The sequence below is a fragment of the Camelus ferus genome, chromosome 30, assembly GCF_009834535.1.
Source record: "Camelus ferus isolate YT-003-E chromosome 30, BCGSAC_Cfer_1.0, whole genome shotgun sequence".
Taxonomy (NCBI): Eukaryota; Metazoa; Chordata; class Mammalia; order Artiodactyla; family Camelidae; genus Camelus; species Camelus ferus.
In genome coordinates, this window is record NC_045725.1 from 4,477,328 (window position 1) to 4,497,034 (window position 19,707).

Genomic DNA, 19,707 nt, shown 5'->3' on the forward strand with positions numbered 1-19,707 from the left:
AAACAACCCTGTGACTCTCACAACTTGCGCTGCCTTACCCTTGCCCTTTGCCCCTTGCCCTCACCACACATTCCCACAGCCCCTGTAAACCAGTTCATTCTGCTTTCAGGCCATTGTTACAGCCTGAGAGCGCTGGGTGTCCTCCACCCTTCAGAGAACTGTCAGAATGCAACTGTCACGAACCACAGACCCACTTTACTACCTTACAGCCCAAAAGGTAAGGCCCTTCAGGCTTCTTTGCTGCGTCACGATTGTTTTTCCTGTATTGTTTTTCTCAAAATAGAACACACACACACACATACACACACCCTGTGAAATATAACCCACACACTGAAAAGCGCATAAACATGTAGGTACAGTTTAACGAATACTTCTACAGCAAATGCCTGTGTAACTGTCACCCAGGACTAGAGGTAAAAGGGGTATTACCACTGTTCCAGAAGGACCTCCTCACTGTCCCCACCATCTACCTGCCCAAGTCATAATTCCTTCCCTCTCTCATGGGGCACCACCGTACTGGGTTTTTGAATAATGATTTCTTTGCTTTTCTTTATAATTTTTACACATATATATGAATCCTTAAACAATATGGTTGAATTTTCCCTGTTTTTGAACTTCACCTGAATGGAGGCTCATTCGTGTCCTGCTTCTTTGTTGGTAAGATTCATAATGGCCATTTAGATTGTGTTTGAGCTATGTCGAAAAGTAATAGCATGAAATCTTATATGTCATTTCTGGACTCTGTTCTGTTCCCATGGTTTATTATCTGCATACCAAAACCATATTGTTTTAATTATTACAGCTTTGTATAACCTTTCCTATCTGGAGAGCAAGTTCTCCCTTCTTGCTTTCCTCTGAGTCTTTGTTTATTCTTGACTTTCACATTCCCATATCAATTTTAGAATAAGCTTACCAGGTTCTAAAACAAACATGTTGAAATTTGGATCAAAATCACATTCAATCTTGCCATTACTGAGTTCCAATCTATGAAATGACATAGTTCTCCATTTACTGAGATATTCTTTAATATAATTCAATAAAGTTTAGTTTTCTCCCCATAGATTTTGGTATTTCTGATAATTTCATGTTTCTGATATTATTCTAAACTAATTTCTTGTTTTGAGGTTTCTTGGATCACCTTGGTGTCAGGAATTTGGGCAGGAATGCACTGGGGGGCCCTTTACAGGGATGCCTTTGCCTACTCTTCTCCTGCTAGGGCGGTGCACCCTGTAGCCCCCTGGGGGTGCAGGGAAGGGAGCTGGTTACCGATGGCTTACCTTCATCATGGACACAGCCTCCAGGACCCCAGCAACGCGTGCGTGTGCTGCAGTGTGTGGTGGGCACCTCCAGTCAGGATTCCCGTCTTTGCAGGCTCTGAACTTTTTAATTTCTGTTCCCCTCACTCCTCAATGTCATCAAAACACAGCTCAATTTCAAGTCTGGATTATCATTTATCTTAAGAGTAAAAGTGATTTTGAATTTTCTGGTTACCTTTTTTTTTTTTCTTAGGGTTTTTAGACTTATGTCACTTTAGTTCTTGGATGTTTCTATGAGCTTAAAAAAAATTCATCCAGCATTTTTAGTTGCTTTCCATGAGAGGGTTAGTTTGGATAAACTAGCCTGCCATTATCAAAAAAACAAGAACTCCATAAAGGTTGCTAGTTTTTAAATTCTGGTTCAGACCAAAACAAACATTTACCAAGCTGAGAACCAAAGGGAAACAAGGGAATTGAGGCTGTCTCTGCTTCATAGAAGTCCCACATTTATTTATTTTTTTCAGTTTGGCAGCATTGGTAAGGAGCCAAGCTAGAAATAGGTTTGAAAAAGACAACTTAGATAAAATCCTTACTCTTAGAAATAAAATCTTATAATAGTTTAAACAACATGTTTATAAAATTCCATTATACTATTCATTTTAGCAAAATGATTATACTGACATATGTTCTTTCTATATGCAGACCCAGGACTTTATTTTAAAGCAGCTTAATTCATGTTCTTCAGAGATTTAAATATCTTATTCCAAAACATTTTAATGGTGAGATAAGTGAATATACAGTAAACCACAGAGCCAATTATTTCTGCCAGATTTCCCCTTGAATATGATTGCAGATTTCTACTTTTTATATAGGAATACAGGCTACCAACTGGAAATAATTCCCATTGATGCTCTGGAAAAAGCTACGGGAACAAATGTTATGTACATACTATACATACTTTCTTTAATTTCTGAATGTTAATAGCAAAACATTTCTTGACTATTTAAATTCAGAAATTTAATAATATAAACTAGCCAGGATGATCTTTGTGAAATACAGTAAAACATTAACACATTTTATTTTTTGTGGAAATTAGGAAAAGTTCCACTGGCAGAAAACATATGAAAGATATATATAATATTTGAAAAAATCAATCATTAGGAGCTTAAATTCTTAAAAACACAAGCTGATAAACTAAGATGATCAACTGTTTATGAGTTTTTCTGTTAATAATTGGAAGGAGCAGTTTCCAGGAGTTTTAAAAATCATAGAGGAAAAGCTTAAAATTGAAAAATTCTATTCATTTGATATATTCTCACTAGCTTTTTTTCCCCTGGGTATACGCAGTGTTTTATACTTTTGTTTCAGATCACACAGGTTCCTCTAATCTTGCCATCTCTTCAAATAACCGCCCTCCCTTCAGAGCCAAACTTCTCACAGAGAACTCCAGCGTTGTCTTCCTGTGCACCTGACCATGCTCTCTGCTTCACCTTTGAACCGCAGCAGCCACTAGAGACCGCTGAGACAGAGCTGCTGCCTCGCAGGCCTCCTCCTCCTGGGCTTTTACTGACACCAGTGTTGCCACTCCGCACCCTCCTTTTTCTTGTCTCTGGACTCCACACCTCTGCTTTCCGACCTTATCCTGACTGCTTTAGTCTGCACCTTTCCCTCCCCTCCATTCCTTAAGCGTCAATATCCCATCCTCAAAATTGTCATTTGTGTTCTTTCCTTCGCTGTGTACACGCTCACGCAAACCTTCTAACATTTCTATGCGGATGACTCCCCAGACGATACCATTTCCTGAGTTTTAGTCTAGTTGTCCATTGATTCTGTCCAACCCAGTTTATGATGGACTAGATCAGTCATGTTCCTGTTACATTTTCCCAACTACTCCTCCATTTCTGTATTTTTAAAAGAATACTCCTCTTGCAGTGATCAAGCTTGAAAATCCAGCTTCATCTCTGACCCTACCTCTCCAGCACACACCCTCTGCAGCCAGCCAGCTTTCCTGACCAGCCATTTCCAGGTCTGTCAGTACTGTCTTATTCTCCCTTCTCTGGTCCTTGGATTAGGTTTCTGGAGCAGTCTCCAGATGACTTCTACACACCTAAAACTCCCCTTTACCATCACGGCCCAGTTTGCAGTCATTCTGGTCCCTGTACGAAGCATATGTTAACCACCCCAGAATCAGTATTCACTGCTCCTTAAACATGTATAACCTTGTCAGGCCTTTGTTCATTTTAGGTCTTTTCTTTGGAATGCCCTTCTTCCCACTCCTCCCACGTCCCAGGTGTGTCTGGCATAACCACTGTTCATCCTTCAAGATGTCTGGAGTACTCAATGCCAGTCAGGAAAGGAAACAGAAAAACTGTGTCCAGAGACGTAAGATTACAGAGGCCATGGGAGAATAGTGTTTCAAGAAGGGGGTAATCAAAGAACAATCTTGTTAAGGAGTAAATGAAAATAAGGAGTTAGAAAAATCCATCAATGGCTCTTCTCAAATGCGCTGTTCACACTCACGATTTTCAATCCACTCTGCACCTCCCCTTTCTCTCTTAAACGCACTCAGTCAGACTTTCACCTCCACCATGACACAGACATTGCCTGTCAGGGTCATTCGTGACCCCCCACACTGTGAAATCCGATGGTCAACTCCCAGTCCTCCTCTTACTCCAAAGCCTGCTCCTTTTCATCTCAGTTGGTAACAGCTCTGTCCTCCCAAGCGATCAAGCCAAAAGCCGTGGAGTCATCCTCAACACCTCTCTTTCTCTCAAATCCCCGAACCAGTGGACCTTACGCTTCACAATATATCCAGAATCAGACACTTCTCATTTCCTCTACTGCTACCAGCCATTTTCGTCTCTGCCTGGGTTCCTGCAGCGACCTCCCAGCAGGCCTTCCTGTTTCTTCCCTTGAGCTCTCCTCTACCCCTGGTCCAGTCTCAGCTCAGCAGTCAGAATGATGCTGTTGAAATCTAAGTCGGATTGTGTCACCCCTCTGGTCCCAACCCCATTTCACTCAGTGCAGAAGTAGGTGTTCCCAATCAGGTCTTATCTCCTGGCCTCCCCTCTCTGGCTCATTTTACTCTGTCTACGCTGGGCTCCCTGACGTCTCCTTGAGCACACGGGCTGCTCCTTACGCCTGGAGAGCTCACCCTTCAGTTACCCATGTGGCTAATTCCTTTACCTCCTTCATGTCTTTGCTCAAGGAATCCCACTTAAACCACATCCCTTACTTTGCTCTATCTCTCTTTTTGCTATACTTGTCACTTTCTAATACATTATGTACTTTATTTATTTGTCATGTTTATTGTCTCTCTCTCCCTGTTAACGTTCACTGATACATCCCAAGCACATAGCAAATACTAAACAAATGTCTGCTGAATGAAAGAATTAAAGACTTTGAGAATAAAAGTTTTGGGAAGTGGTGAGGACCTAAAATAGTTCACATGGGTCCAGCAGCAAATGAATGTGAAGAAATGGAATCGCAGATGTGGAAGAATTTGTAGTTTATCTAAGCCTTTCCATTCCTATATACAGTCACTCTGATGTATGAAAAATACACCTATTTGAAGCACTTTTTTTTAATTAAAAATAAGACACTATGACAGTTAGTTGGATACAACATGAACATTTTAAGCATCAATAAATAATGACCATGACATCTCTAAATATTTATAAATAGTGACCATTCTTAAGTATCAACAGATACTCAGTATATTGTTAGTTTTAGCATAATGGCAGATGACGTGCAATTTGAAAAGGAGAGCAAACACTGATTAGCCAACTGGTTAGTCAGATAAAAGTTAACCGTTGACTAATCCATATTTTTTACTTATTTTCTATGTAAGCAACAAATAAAATGTAAATAAAATAATATATAATAATGCGTAATATAATAATTATAATAACATACAATAAAATATAGATTAAAAATACAAATAAAATAAGCAACAAATACTGTGAAATTTAAAATACGAATAGTACAGAAAAAGGGTTTTTACATTTCTATTTAGATACTGTACTATGATGATAATTTTGGCACATTCAGTTTTAAATGCAATGGCTGATCTTTTAAGATTCTGTATATAGGCAAATATAAAACCATTTATTTATGGTTTTAAAATCATAATGGTTCTAAAACTAACATACAGTTGGAAACTGAAGGATGATTTGGAGGCAGGGTGAGGGGTGTTCCACAATGCATATAAATTACTGGAAATTTAAACAAGGAAGTACAATTCAGTTTTCCTTGATTAGATTTGGAATTATTCTGGCTTTCAAAAATATAATCTCTAAAATGAAACGAAATCTTCACTGATTTCTCTAGTAATTTAGAGCACAATTTGGTCTGGAATCTCATCTCTGAACGTGGACTCATAAATGATCAATCAATCAATCTGTCGATATATTTTTATAGTAAATCACGTATGTATGTGTGTGTGTATGTATTTTTTTGGTAAACTTTCATTAGGATAAATATTGTAAGATGAAAAATAAACCTACTTTGCACCAGAAAATAGACTGATCCTAACATAAGCAGGCTTTGCCATGTAGGTTAACATTTAACTAAAGAAATACTATCCTTTAAACTCTAAGTTTTAGATACTAACGGAGTGGAGGATGGGCTATCAAGATGATTTATATAAAGAATTAGAAGATACTACATACTACTTAAGCAATGGGCTTGTCTTTTAAAATTATTTTGCTAAGTCTAATAGCAAAATAAGTCTTTATTACCTAAGGCATGATAACTGGCAGTAGCAGGAAGGCAGCCTGGGAACACATGGTGCAGCAGGCAAGACTGGTTGCAGTGAGTATGTGCTGTGGATTATTAAGTGACCAAATATATATCCTTGCTAACAGCACCTTCATAAAAAAATATTTTCACTGCAGCTTCACAAACGAAATGACATACCATTTTTTCACTGCAGTCTACTAGTTATCTATCATACTTGTTTTAGAATGAGAAAGGCACACTCAAAATAGGCTCTAAACCAGATGTATTTCCCTATGAAAATGGAAAATAATTATAAAATAGAGATGATTCTGGAAAACAGAAATATTTACAGTAAAGACATATAGTAAATTAATTAACAAGGCACACTTTCAAGAGCAAGAATTATATTTACAGTTTTGAAGTTGAGTTTGTGTTCATTTTTGCCTTCAATTGCTATGGTTTAGTGAAGTAGCAAAAGCAGTAAATCACACTAAAAAAATCTAGGTTCAGCTTATACTTTACTATCTGCTGGCTCTTTTTTATTTATGAAGGATTATTTCAGTGGAATATTAATGAGAATTTTTGGCTTCTTTTAAACAACTTACTATAAAATTATATCACATTTTATAAATTAAACACCTAAACTTTTTGAAAGCCAGAATAATGCTAGTTAGGAGAGAAGCTCCATTTCTGTTGCTTTCTTTTTACGTGTTAGAGAATTCAGCTGTAATATGGACCAACGTGTCGCTGTTGCCATTTGCTTCCATACATTTACACTCCTATGTCTTTGCCAGGAACCCAGAATGGGTTTGCTGGAGACCAGACCATGTGGTCAATGGCAGTCTTTTTGTTTCAGTAACCCAGTGCCCAGCCTACCACTTGGCACACAGCAGGTACTTAATGAACACGGCTGAACAAATAAACCTCCATTCCAATATTCTGATTATATGGCTGAAGGCTCTAGTTCTTCTGTGAAATAGATTTTATTTTTATTGAGGGCATCCTGTCATTTGCATGTTAAACTAAAGTGAAATGTAGTGAATCAATAAAGACATGGTAGACCCCAAAAGTTAATGTATAGGTACACATTCTTTTTTTTCTCTAAAAATATGTTATCCCTTATCTGTAAGAGATATATACTAAAATGTTTATGGGTAAATTATACGGTGCATTGAATTTGCTTTAAAATAGTAGAGAAAAAAGTGTATCTGTGAGAAATAGATGACACAGTGGCAAAATATAAATAACTGTTGAGGCAGGGTGTGACAGGTACTTAGAGGTTTTCCTCATACTATTATCACTATATGGCATGGCTTGAAAGGTTCAGTAGTAAAAATAATGAATTCAAATAAATTTCAACAATAAAAATAGTAAAAGCAAAATAAAGATATTTCCAACTAACAGAACTACTATATAACTGGATATTTGCAAAGATCTGCACAAGACTAAATATGACATTGTTGTCATAGTGAAAAGTTGGGAACAACTTAAATGTCAATCAGTTGGGACGGTTAAATACATTACACCCACATGCAAAGAAATACTATGTAACTATGAAAAAACCTGTTGAGTGAAAAAAAGCATTTCCACAGCAGTGGATGGAGCCTGATTCCATGTTCACAGGAGTGAGTGTAAATGTCCATCCACTCTCCAGTGTGGTTATCTCTGCAAAGAGGAATTGCAGGCGGGTTTTTAAAAAACATTTTTCTTGAAACTGTTTTGTATTACTTAAAAGTTTTACAAGGGTATATATTAATTTTATATTTGGGGGAAATTCTCTATAATGATAGCCTATTTTTCTCATTATGTTATTCTTTCTAGCTGATGGAATTATTTTTAATTGTAAAGAATTGTGCTAGGTCTTAAGTAATTCAAAGTGAGAAAGTGCTATACTTCTTAAACAACAGAAATCTAGAGTACATTTCATTTATTTATAAAAATGAACATAAAAAATTTTAAGGCATTCTAGCATATACATCTTTTCCTCAACCACTTACTGACTGCATATATAGTAAGATATCAAAAACTACATGAAACACAACAATATAAAATATATGAGAATAGACAAGTATCTTTTGGTTAATTCAAATCAGGCTAAAAATTCTATTAATTATAGAAGGAAACAGCATTTGGAAGAGAAAAGAAGAAAATGTTTTCTAGTCGGTTCATAAAGAACTTGAAATTGAAAATATTCCAACAGTTCTATGTAAAAAAAATGATTTGTGGATATTTTAGTAATATGTTTGTTCTTAGAATAAAACAGATGGCAGAACAGAATCAAATGTAATTTCCAGATGCATGGTTTTGTGAATTCAGGGCTGTGGACTCAGTATTATCAGCTAAATGTCAAGTTTAACTTTAGCCAGCACTGCACAATTTTTCGGAGTAAACTTTAACTTAATGATTAACTTCTGAAACATCATTTAAGGGTAAGTATCCTGGGTCAGAGTCCAAAAGGCAAATGTCCTAACAGCTGAGAAATCCTGTATCTTTGGGCAGTGTGCTGCTGCTGTGCCCTGTCCTCAGCCTGCAAAGGCCCCAGAGCACAGGGTGGGAGCCGGCGACAGGCGCCCTCTCCTCCTCCACCCTCTACAGGGGCTTTACAACACGTCACAGATGCTGTGCACAGTCGCTGTACACAGTCCTTAGCCAAGGGCTGTGCTGTCCCCACCACTTACTATTTCCTTGCTAATTCTAAGGTTTCAAGGAATTTAAAAGTAGTTCCCTTGGTACACGAGATTGGGGATCCCTAAACTCAGCAATTCCAATTTGGATAATGTAATAAAAACTAAACCAGAAGATATCACTTAAGTTACCTGGTGGATAGTTTCTTCTTTCACATCCATGTCTTAAGCTTTAGGAATGATGAGAGATTTCTTAGGTTTTGATTTGTCCACGTTATGTATCTGTAACCAGATTGAAGAATCACATTTTGTTATAAATAAACTGTACACCTGCAGTTGGCTTAGAATAGATACTCTGTTTCTTACTGTGTTTCTGAATGATTTGGGGCAAATTATTTAAATCTTTATTTAGGGTTTTAAAGGTCTATCACATGGTAAACACCCCCAGATTAAAGTATTTTTTTTACCTGGTTCCTAGAAGAGCTGGATTGTGTACACTGGACAGTACTGGAATGAGGCTTCTTCGAAGACTTTGAAGAGTCCGGACACAGTTTCCGTTTAGACCTGTGGGCTGTTCTGCTCACTGTGAACCGATGGTCACTGACACCAACTTCTTCAGTTTGACCAACTGATTGTTGCTGTAGCAGTTGGGGATTTTCCATTTCTGTGTCTGACTCAAAAATGTGTGGTTGTTTTTTCACTTTTAGTGACACATGGCTTTTCCCTAAAATTTGTGTTATATATTTGCTTGTCAAATTTTCATTTCCATTCGTTTGGAAGTCAACAGCACTTTTTATTACACCTAAATTGTTATTTGATGTCTGAAATACTGAACTATTAGATCGTGGTTTACTTTCACTTAAACTCAGAGTCGATGATTTTCCACCAGAAGGGGGATTTTTTGTCGCATTTTCACAGGACTCGGTGTTTGTTCCTTGCAGAGATCTATCAGTCTTCAGATTTAAATTTCTAGCATTCATTTGAATGCTGCGATGAGATCTTTTTTGAATAGCTGGATGTAAATTTGGTTTGTCATACTGGGTCATGCTAGTTTTAAGTGAAAACAACTTAGATTCTGTAACAATATGCTGTTTTCTTTTCAGGTTGTCAGGTTCTAAGATATTTCTGTTCATCTGTAATGACTGATTTTTGAAAACTGGTATGAATTTAGGGGCAATATTACGCTGGGAGCTAAAATTTGTGTCTTGGACTTGAGTATTTACTCTGCTGAGCTTTGGTACTTCCAGATGCACTTGTGCTGTCTTGCCAGACAGGGACTTCTTTGTGCTCTGAACAGATTCTGGCTGGAGGGGCCAAGCTGAGGGCAGGTAGGACTTCGGCTGGCTGACTGAAAGCTCCACCTTGTGGTCTGCAGCTATGAAATGTGGTAGAAGATTTTGAACCAGGGCGGGTCTTGTGGAAGGGGGCTGAGCCAGAGAGGACCTGAACTTTTGTTTAGTGGTTAGGTTGGGCGGCTTGACTTTGTTTTCCTGAAAGGATAAAGATTAGGAAATTTAGAAAATGTAATAACGTCCTTAATGGAAAAGAAATAAGATATAAAATATCATCAAAATAAGAATATAATATATAGAACAGGTAAAGAAAAACAAAAAACAAATGAGCCTTATTGAAGACGAGTATATTTCTTATGTGTTGTATCCTTCTTTTGATACTACCCTTTCAAGATAATATTTTAAGATGAAGTTATGTTCCAAATTCTATATATCAACTATAAAAGCTACACACATGGCGACTACTGTCGTCCTACGGTTGCATGCATGCTGTCGTCTTCCTCAGAAGGCCTTTCCCTCTTATCTCCATTTTATCTCTCTCTACTCCCCAAGGATCTGCTATCAGAATTTGTCACCCAAAAAAACAGGACGAGGTAGCGGTCTTATTCTTTAGTGTGCATGTTCAATCTCCCCAAGTAGATGCTAGATTCTTTGAGGGTATGAATCATGACTTTCTTATTCTTACATTCTTCACATTCTTAAATCCTTCATACAGTTACTAACAAAATATTTATTCAAATAAATTAAATTAATGGAGGAGGTAGTTGCATCTACACTAGGCCTTTCAGAATAAGTAGGATTTGGACTGTAGCAGCCTCTTCATGTGGACTGGGTCCCCTCACACATTGTAAAGCAAGTGTCCCAAGAGAGCAGTAGAAGCCGTTTTTCTTTTAATGACTTAATCTTGGAAGTCATATGGCATCACTTCTGTCACAGGCCTGCCAAGACCCAAGAGGAGGGAACACAGACTCTATTCCACGAGAGGAGAGTTGTCACTGGTCAGAAGGGCATGTGATCTGGGGCCACCTTCAAAATGGAATAGATGTCAGAGAGCAGTCTGCTTCTTACCAGCTTCAAGCTTCTGACGTCACAGTACAGGTGGTCTAGAGAAGACCTGGTGTGCTTGGCACTGGAGCCACACAGAAACCTGACGCAGGATTTAGAAAGCTGAAGGAGATGGGATGGGGTGGAAGGAGCCATGGCAAAACTCCTACTCCACACCAACAAGCTGCCAGAGCTTATCCCAGATGAGTCTGAGTTGCAATACTGGCCTCACTCAGACTTTTAAGTGTGAACATGGCTCCTGTTTTGCCTCTACCTTCCCGACAATCATGTGGCACCCCAAGCCAGAACTAAAAGGAAATTTAGTAAAAAAGGAATTCAAGGACACATACCTATAGTGTACTCAAGTTGACATAATACAAAGTCACCACAGAGGACAATGCTCCTTCTCCCACCCTGACTATTTCTGGAAGAAGTGGGAAGTTCCCAAGAAAATCCTGGGTAAGGTTTGGGGTGATGCTGATAGTAGGTGACTGGGCTCATTTTTGTCTGTAGACTTCTCAAGGTGGAGTCTTATCCACGTCAGTAGGGCAAGAAGGCACCCCACTTTATGTCTCTCTAATTTTCAGAGGGCACAGAAGAGGACCCAGCCAACTTTCATGACCCCAAGTGAAGGGATGCAGGGGCTAACTGAGAAGTAAGAACTGGTCTATAACGCCAGGAGGTTGCTAGGCCGAGTGAAAAGCACGCAGCAACAAAGGGTTTGCACTGTTCGACAGGGCTGCTCTAACAAAGCCACTGCCACCAGAAACACAGCCACTTTAAACAACAGAAACGTATTGTCTCAAAGTTCTGCTGGAGGCTAGTGTGCTGGCAAGATTGGGGCCATGAAAAAGAATCTGTTCCAGGCCTCTTCCCTCAATTTGGAGATGGCCATTTCATATTCACATGGCATTCTCCCTGCATATGAGTCTGGATCCAAATTTCCCCTTTATATAATACCAGTCATACTGGATTAGGGGCCCACATATTCCAGTGTCTAATCATTTTTGTAATGGCCCTATTTCAGACAAGGTCACATCTTGTGGTACTAGGGGTTAGGACTTCAATATATCAATTTTGGGGTGGGGAGGGCACTTCAACCCATAGCAGGGTTTGACATGTAGCTCTGAAGAGACTGAAAAAGGGACGCAGCTGTTCTTCTGAAGACCACCTCTACAAAGGAGCTAGGAGAAAACAGTGTACAACATTTTTGTCAAGATACCAACATTTTTGTCAAGATACCATGTCAAGATAAGAAGATCACCTCTACAAAGGAGCTAGGAGAAAACAGTGTACAACATTTTTGTCAGACCAATTCAAATCAAGAAGTTAATGCATCTCGTCTCCCCTCGACCACCCAACTGTGACTATGTGATGGACATGATGAACGGATTGGTGTTCAACACTCTTTCCGCCCTCCTTCCAGCATTCCTTCTAGAGCCTAGAAATCTAAAGTGAACATTTTCTCCTTTGCAGCTAGGGTTCAGGATGTGAATTAAGATCAACAAATCAATTGATTGGAAAGAATATTTGGAAGGAAGAAGTGAGATAAAGCCATACTTCTGTAGTTTCTGCTGAGAATTTTACTTATGAATGCCTTTGGTTTCTCAGTTGCAGAGTTAGAATAGGCCCAAGTGTCCGCTCACCAGCTTGGTAGGTGTCCAGAAACAGAGCTTAGGGCATTTGTTCTCCTGATGTGAACTGTATTAGGCAAACACACCAAACGCACTTCACCACACACCACTGCCCTCAGCCTATGTATGACTTCCCCTGTGCATAGATGCTATTATGGGGAGAATGATTCTTAAATCTGAATGAAACTCTACCTCAAAAAAATGTTTTTTTCAGAAGTGATGGAGTCATCTCAAAGTGTCTAGGTTGAATTTTTTGCATTTGATGAAAAAATGGTTCAAAAACGAAATTGGAATCAATTATAGAAAATCAAAGAATGGCTATTTTTTCGTCCCTTGGGTTTTATAAATTGTAGTAACTTTTATTTATTTTTTTTAACTTTTTTCTTATTGAGTAATAGTCATTTTACAATCTTGTGTCCAATTCTAGAGTAGAGCACCATTTTTCAGTTATATATGAACATATATATTCATTGTCACATTTTTTTTCACTATGAGCTACCACAAGATCTTGTTTATATTTCCCTGTGCTATACAGTATAATCATGTTTATCTACTCTGCATTTTAAAATCCCAGTCTGTCCCTTCCCACCCCCTGTAGTAACTTTTAAATAACATACTACTTGAGAAACCAAAAGAAAAACTCATTATAGGCAGATTTGTGTAAGATTAGATTACTTGTATTCTGACATGAAACTTAATCTAGAATGTGTCTGAAAAATGCTTATATTCATACCCAGTTTCATCTTCATTTGTCTTTCAGTATATACATCTGAAGGAAATAACTTCTAGGAGCTTGTTTTCTCCCGCAAGCCTGTCAATGTATTATTTATTCTTTCTTTCAATTTCTAAAATACAGTAAATAGCCCAAAGGGGGAAACCTCTAGGCTTATAGTCAAAATTTATAAAAAAATGATAAAAGGGCCTATTGTAAACAGCAGATGAAATCATAAATAATTCACAGAACTTAAAATACTTATGTGGGCAACAAACTGAAGCTTTGTGAAGTTGTAGCCTAACAGAAACCACGTGCTTTACCATATTATTACCATTATTCTGCCAGGTGTCACTGGCAGATGTGGCTTAGTTGACTTTTAATTTCTAGAACTTTATATACAATTTATGTATCTTTGTACATTAACATAAAATTATAGAAGGAAACCAAAATCTTTAACCTATATTTATATATGAATATAGATCTAATGGAGGCATAGAACTGAGGTAATGATTAGATACAATTTGAGGACTGACCAAAATGATGGATCAAATGTGTTTTATCTATTAAAATCTGGTTCTGTGCCTTGCACCACCTGAGTATTTCCTGATTACAGTTGAACCAGAATTCAGTTAAATTACAGGTTTTGTAGGAAATATGGGGCTTAGAAGAATGTGTTAAGTTTAAAAGATATGATAACATAACATAAATAAGGGAGCAATCATTCAAATCCAGAATATGAGACATTTTCCAGGGTGAACGATCCAGTTTTTCCCAGCAAATAACTATCATAAACAAAAGGGAAGGGAGTTTGTAATGTTACAGAATAAAAGAGATCTAAAAGATATAACAACCAAATGAAATTATGTGGACTCTGCTTGATTATGATTTAAACAAAACCTCTAAAATAAATCTTTGAGATAAATAGGGAATTGGAGTATGAACTAGTATTAGATGATATCAATGAATTATTGTTAAATAATTTAAAAAATCTCTTATCAAAAAAGATGCATACTAAAGTCTTTACAGATTAAATAACAGCATATCTTGGATTCGTTTTAAAATACGACAGTTTACCCCTCAACCCCAAAACAGGTCAAGGAGGAGCTAGATGACAGGCATATGAGAGTTCATTATACTACAGTATTTATGTATTTTCGAGAATGCCTATAAGTTAAAAGAAAGAAAGAAAGAAAAGCTAATTTGGGTAAGCACTCCTGCTAATTTAATTTTTTAAAAGTCAGTTGAGTTTTATCAAGTAGTTTGATCAATTTATTTTTCACTTTTTAAATTTATTCTTTTTGGCACTGCATGAATTTTAGAGCAAACATGAGGTTGTAGCAATAATAGGCAGTAACATTTATTGAGAGCTCACTAAGTACAAGGAAATGTTCTAAGTAGGAGTATTTAATCCTAAACCAAAAACCAAAAACCAAAAAACCCTCTGAAGTACTGGGAAAGACACATGATGTGCCAACCAGATCCCCTTCAAGAAAAGGCTTTTCCCCCACTGCCAGGATGCTGTGAGCAAACCACCTTTGGCAGCTGGCCCCTGCAGGGTCTTCCTCAGTTACGGAGACCTGCATCACCCTAGTACTTGCTGGCCTCCAGGTGGCCCAGATCCAATGACAGATGGAAAAGGGATATAAAGGCCTGGCTATTTTGGCCACTGCAGAACTACGGTGCTGGGCTTCTTTAGCCTTAGTGCTCCTCAGAAGGTTGGCATGGCTATCTAGCACCTGGTTTGCTTTTGACTTCTCCCTTTACCCAATCTTCTTCCTTCCCTGCCATCCGCAGGTGTTAATTCCAAGGGCAGTTCTCAACAAACCACACGCACTGGACTCCATTTCTGAGTAGGCCTCCTAGAGAGCCCAATTTGTGACAAGAGCTATTATTACCACCACTACTATGCCCCATTTTAGAACAGGAGAAACTGAGGCACAAGAGGATCACATAACATGTCCAAGATTATACGAGTAGTAAGGGGTTCAAATGTAGGCAGCCTGTCTCTAGAGCCTTGGCTCTTAACTACAAATCTAAACTTTTTCTAATTTTAGGACTGAGAATCTGATTCTCTGGGATTTAGTTTTAATTTTGCAATGTATTTAACTATATGGCTTTGGTTAAATTATTTGAATGCTGTAAGCTTCAGTTTCCTGTTCTGCAAAACTGAGAAAATTTTTATCCCCAGAGTCTATTTTGATGATTAAATGAGATAATACACAATAAAAGCAGTTGGGTTAGGTAGTCCATCACTGAAGGAAAGAGATCCAAGTAATACAGCTGCATAGCATGTCTTACAGAACTTGGTAGGACATGAAATTTCTTACCTGTAGATGCACTTTCGTTAGTTCTTGTGTGTAGTAGCATGGTTTAGTTGTCATCTTTATGGGAAATCCACATATATGGGGCAGTTTAGATTTTAATTCTGAAAGAAAACTTTTTAACACACCTTCCATATCTACCCTTGGAAAGAACTGTATGGGCTGACTTCTGATGCAACTGAGAGGATATCTGAACAATGTTAAAGAAAAATGGAACATTTTTTACAGATAAGAGACAGCATTTTTTTAATGACAGTAAGAAGATCTTAAAATAGAATGCCAAAAAGGCACACATAACTAAATCCTACCTACTTTCTACATTGCTCATTCCACATTAGCCAAAGCTGTAAACTATGTTTTCTCACAGGAGTCCCAATTCCTTCTATTTTAACACTCACAATAAAGACAGCTAACAGTATCCTTACTCTATGGCTTTCTATGTAGACTGGCAAGCTAAGACATCCCAAAAGTGATTTATAAAAAAGACACTATGACCGTTATGGGTTATTTTTTAAAAGTGTTTATAATAAATAATAAACAGGTTGCACTTCCAAGAGCAATAAAAATTTAGTGCAGAGAAACAACACATATAGATTGTATTCAAGCTCAGAAAGAAGTTCTTTGAGAAAAGCAGTCTGATGAAAAATATCCTGAAGACCTGGAATAATGTCTTGGCATCTAATGAAGAGGAATAATTGACACCTGTCAACCTTAACTTTATATTAAGATTTGGGTTAGGAAATGTAGAATATAGAAAAAGAACACTAGGTTCCTCCCTCTTCCATTTGGAAACTCCAGCTAATCAAAATACAAGGAGGCAGGAATGGTGAAATTAGTACTAACTAAGATGGAAGAGTTTCACCTGAGCACTTGTGTACTATTCATTTGTAGATTTTCTAAAATAACATTAAGAAAAACATTTTCTTAATTCAATGGAGCACATTAAGTGCAACTGAAGTCCTCTAAACTTTGCCTGTAAAATTAAATAGTCTCCAAAAAGAAAGTTTCATTAAATGACCAATTTTTTTATTCTACCCTTTCAATAATATCCATAATGCCACGAGAGGGAGCCCTTGGCTAAGGAGAATCTTACGATTATTTTCTTACTTTCTACTAGGAATCATGTAAACATTTTTTCTACTTAAAGTTTCTTCTGCTGTCTAAATTGTTGCAGTAGTGTTTAAGGAGGAAAATCATCATTATTTAGCTTATCCTCAAATAAAAATAGGAAAATTCTAGGGAAAACAAAAATACTCATTTGGATAAAAAGAATTATAGAGAAAGTAGTTCCATTTGAACTTAAAGAAGGCTGAAAATGATTACGACATCAGGGGCAGGGAAGCCTGGACGATGAAGTAGGCAGAGGGCATCTGTAAAGGATACGTGAAGATCTTTCCTCCTATCATTTTGAAGTAGATGCTGCAGTATATTTGAATATTTCCACAATCTTCTGGAAGTTTATAGCCATACTAAAAATTAAGAACAACGTGGAAATTCTTTTGAGAGAAAACTAAACTTAAGGTTAAATTACAAGAAGCAAAATCAAGTAACTTTCAACATAATATATATTTCTATTCCTTACCAGGTCGTCCCAGTGCACCTGCAAATCTTCATATGAGTGAAAAGGACAGTCAGGAGGTATGGTGTGAAGAATACTTATTATTTGTCCCATTTTCATACTATGAAAAATGAGTTGGTAAAATATTATGAGCCAATGCTTAGATACAGTTTAACTATGTGACTTAGAAGGCTTTCAAAAAGTTTTAGCAACTATTAACACACAAGTAATAAGCTACTCACTTGCTCCCAGTTCCAAATACACATTGTTTTAAATCTTAACAGCTAGAATTGTTAGGTGAAATTCTGTTGAACTGATGCAAACAATATGCCAGTTATAAACACAAAATAATGAGTAATATTTCTATACAGAGGTATGCCTGGTAATTGTTAGACTTGAGGGAAAAGTCTGTTAGGAGTTGAATGAATAGTAGTCAAATCTATGTTCCCTATCTACATCTGCTCTGCTTCAATGACCAAATTATTATGCATATGTTGCTATGTAAAGTCCTTTTTCCTAAAAAGGTTAAAATTTCATGCCAATAGACATATTTATGTTAGTAATAAGCCATTTTCCTCCTGAATATAGTACAAACTTAAAACTTAGCTCATATAAAATGATAATGAATCAATTATATGCACAAGTTTGTAAGGGTCTATTGATATTACTACAAAAGTTGTAATTTCATAATGAGATTCTAGAACATTTACTCTTTTAAAACCAGGCTTAATAAAAATGTAAATGTATAATAAAATTATTTTAGTAATTTGACAAAGGAAATTTATGGCTTTTGCAAGTATGACAATATTGCTTCAATACTCTTTTAAAGTTATAATTCAGTTTCAAAACTTCACATAAATGGTTTATACTTTTGCACACATCAATGTTGAAGCAAAATAAGAGAAAACAACTGTGTCTTGAACCACCCTAGATACTACAAATTGAAAGCTCACCTTGGTAAAACGTAGCACCAGTTGCTTAAAATCGAATGTCCCTCAATAACAGCATTCTTGTTAGTACCAAAATCCTTTATAATACTCCGAGAAATATCAAATTCTCTTAGCTTTTAATAGAAATAAGATTTTAATGCATAAGCCTTTGAAAGAATTTGGCAAACACAATAAACATTAAAACACAGATTTATTATACACGCACAGAGTCAGTTATAAAGTAGTTTCAAAGGCTAAATTACACTGAATCATACATAACCACTTTATATATTGTAATCAATGTTTCAGCTGACCATTTCTCCCCTATCCAGCATATTAAACATTTCATGCCTTTCCTCTTCCAAACCAAAGCTCCTATTTTGTATTTATTTGAACCGGTTTTCAGTTTCTCTAGTTATGTTAATTTATGGGAAGTTGAATCTCTTTCCAAAGGAAGGTATTTACATTTTGTCAGTGTAGCATCTCAACTAAATTTATTTGTTTTGTTTTTTAAACTGGAGAATGTGTTAGGGAGTTATACCTCTACCTGGTCTTCTGGAGGGGAGAGGACAGCCAATACTCAAGACTCCCACTCTCTTTTTGTATCCCTCTTCCATGTCCTGAAAAACTTTTTCCCCTGGTCCTTAGGTGTCCTATCTGTAGGATATTTAAGCCTGTAGGCAGCACCACAATTTGCCTCTTACAGGTTTCTCACCATGGGACGTGTTCCTGGGGCATTTTCTTACAGTGAGCCAGAGATACGGAGAGACCCCAAGGGAGGCGAAAAATAAAGGATTAATGGTGAGAGGACACTGTATCATGTTTAGAGAGGACGGTTCACAATCCCTTGCCCCTATCATCATACATCTTTTGGGAAACAATGTTCTAATTTCATTGCCTACTGCTTTTCAATGAACTCCAGCTAACCTGGCCAATTTTTTTTATTGCCTGGACAAGTCATAAGCATTTCAGTAATGCACTAGCTTAAAGCATTGCCCCCACTCTGATTTATCTGAGTCCTACCATACCAGTCTTACAGGCCTAGATCTAGACCCACTTCCTCACATTTGGTGACTTATCCTTCTCTGAATTCTTATTGCATTTATTAGACTAATGGAAATGGGGAGCAGGGCAGAGCAAAAAAATAGAGATGTGGGAAGGGGAAGATGATAAGTGCTGATCATGTTGTGAAGACGCTAAGAAAGAAAAGATACCTATTGTGCTGTGCACTGGAGATAAATCTTGTACTGTGATGTTCTATGCTTAAGAGGTTAGTCACCTAAGCTGTATTATAAGAAAAAGATGGTCAGTGCAGGGATGGCTATGAGCATCAGAAAAGACTGGCTGAAGGTGGATGAACAGATTATTCAAGGGAAAACAGAAACTGAAATTGAACTCAGGGAATATAGGTATCAGGTCAAAATGTTTGCAGTTCATAGGTTCTCACATACACCAACTTACATAGCTTGAGTTTATATCCTTTTGGGTATGTCTATATTGTTCAGAGACTCAAGCCAACGGCTGCAGGGATCTCTGTGAGACTAGAACTAGTCTATATTGGTCTTCCTCAACTTAGAGTTTTCTGAAGACCACCCAACTCTTCACCAGATAACCC

At 37.2% G+C, this 19,707-nt stretch overlaps 1 protein-coding gene across 1 annotated transcript in view; it reads right to left on the bottom strand.

Annotated features, from left to right (window-relative positions):
- Positions 1-4,544: 4,544 nt before the first annotated feature.
- The window catches only part of C30H18orf63 (chromosome 30 C18orf63 homolog), a 30,882-nt gene continuing 15,719 nt past the window's right edge, over positions 4,545-19,707 (bottom strand). The window contains exons 9-15 of the mRNA XM_006187850.3: positions 18,117-18,226; positions 17,188-17,284; positions 16,989-17,074; positions 15,612-15,795; positions 9,067-10,089; positions 8,792-8,881; positions 4,545-7,640 (exon numbers count right to left, since the gene is read on the bottom strand). Of these exons, the coding sequence (XP_006187912.1) occupies positions 8,825-8,881; positions 9,067-10,089; positions 15,612-15,795; positions 16,989-17,074; positions 17,188-17,284; positions 18,117-18,226 (1,557 nt within the window). The 3' untranslated portion in view covers positions 4,545-7,640; positions 8,792-8,824. The remainder of the gene's footprint in view (positions 7,641-8,791; positions 8,882-9,066; positions 10,090-15,611; positions 15,796-16,988; positions 17,075-17,187; positions 17,285-18,116; positions 18,227-19,707) is intronic.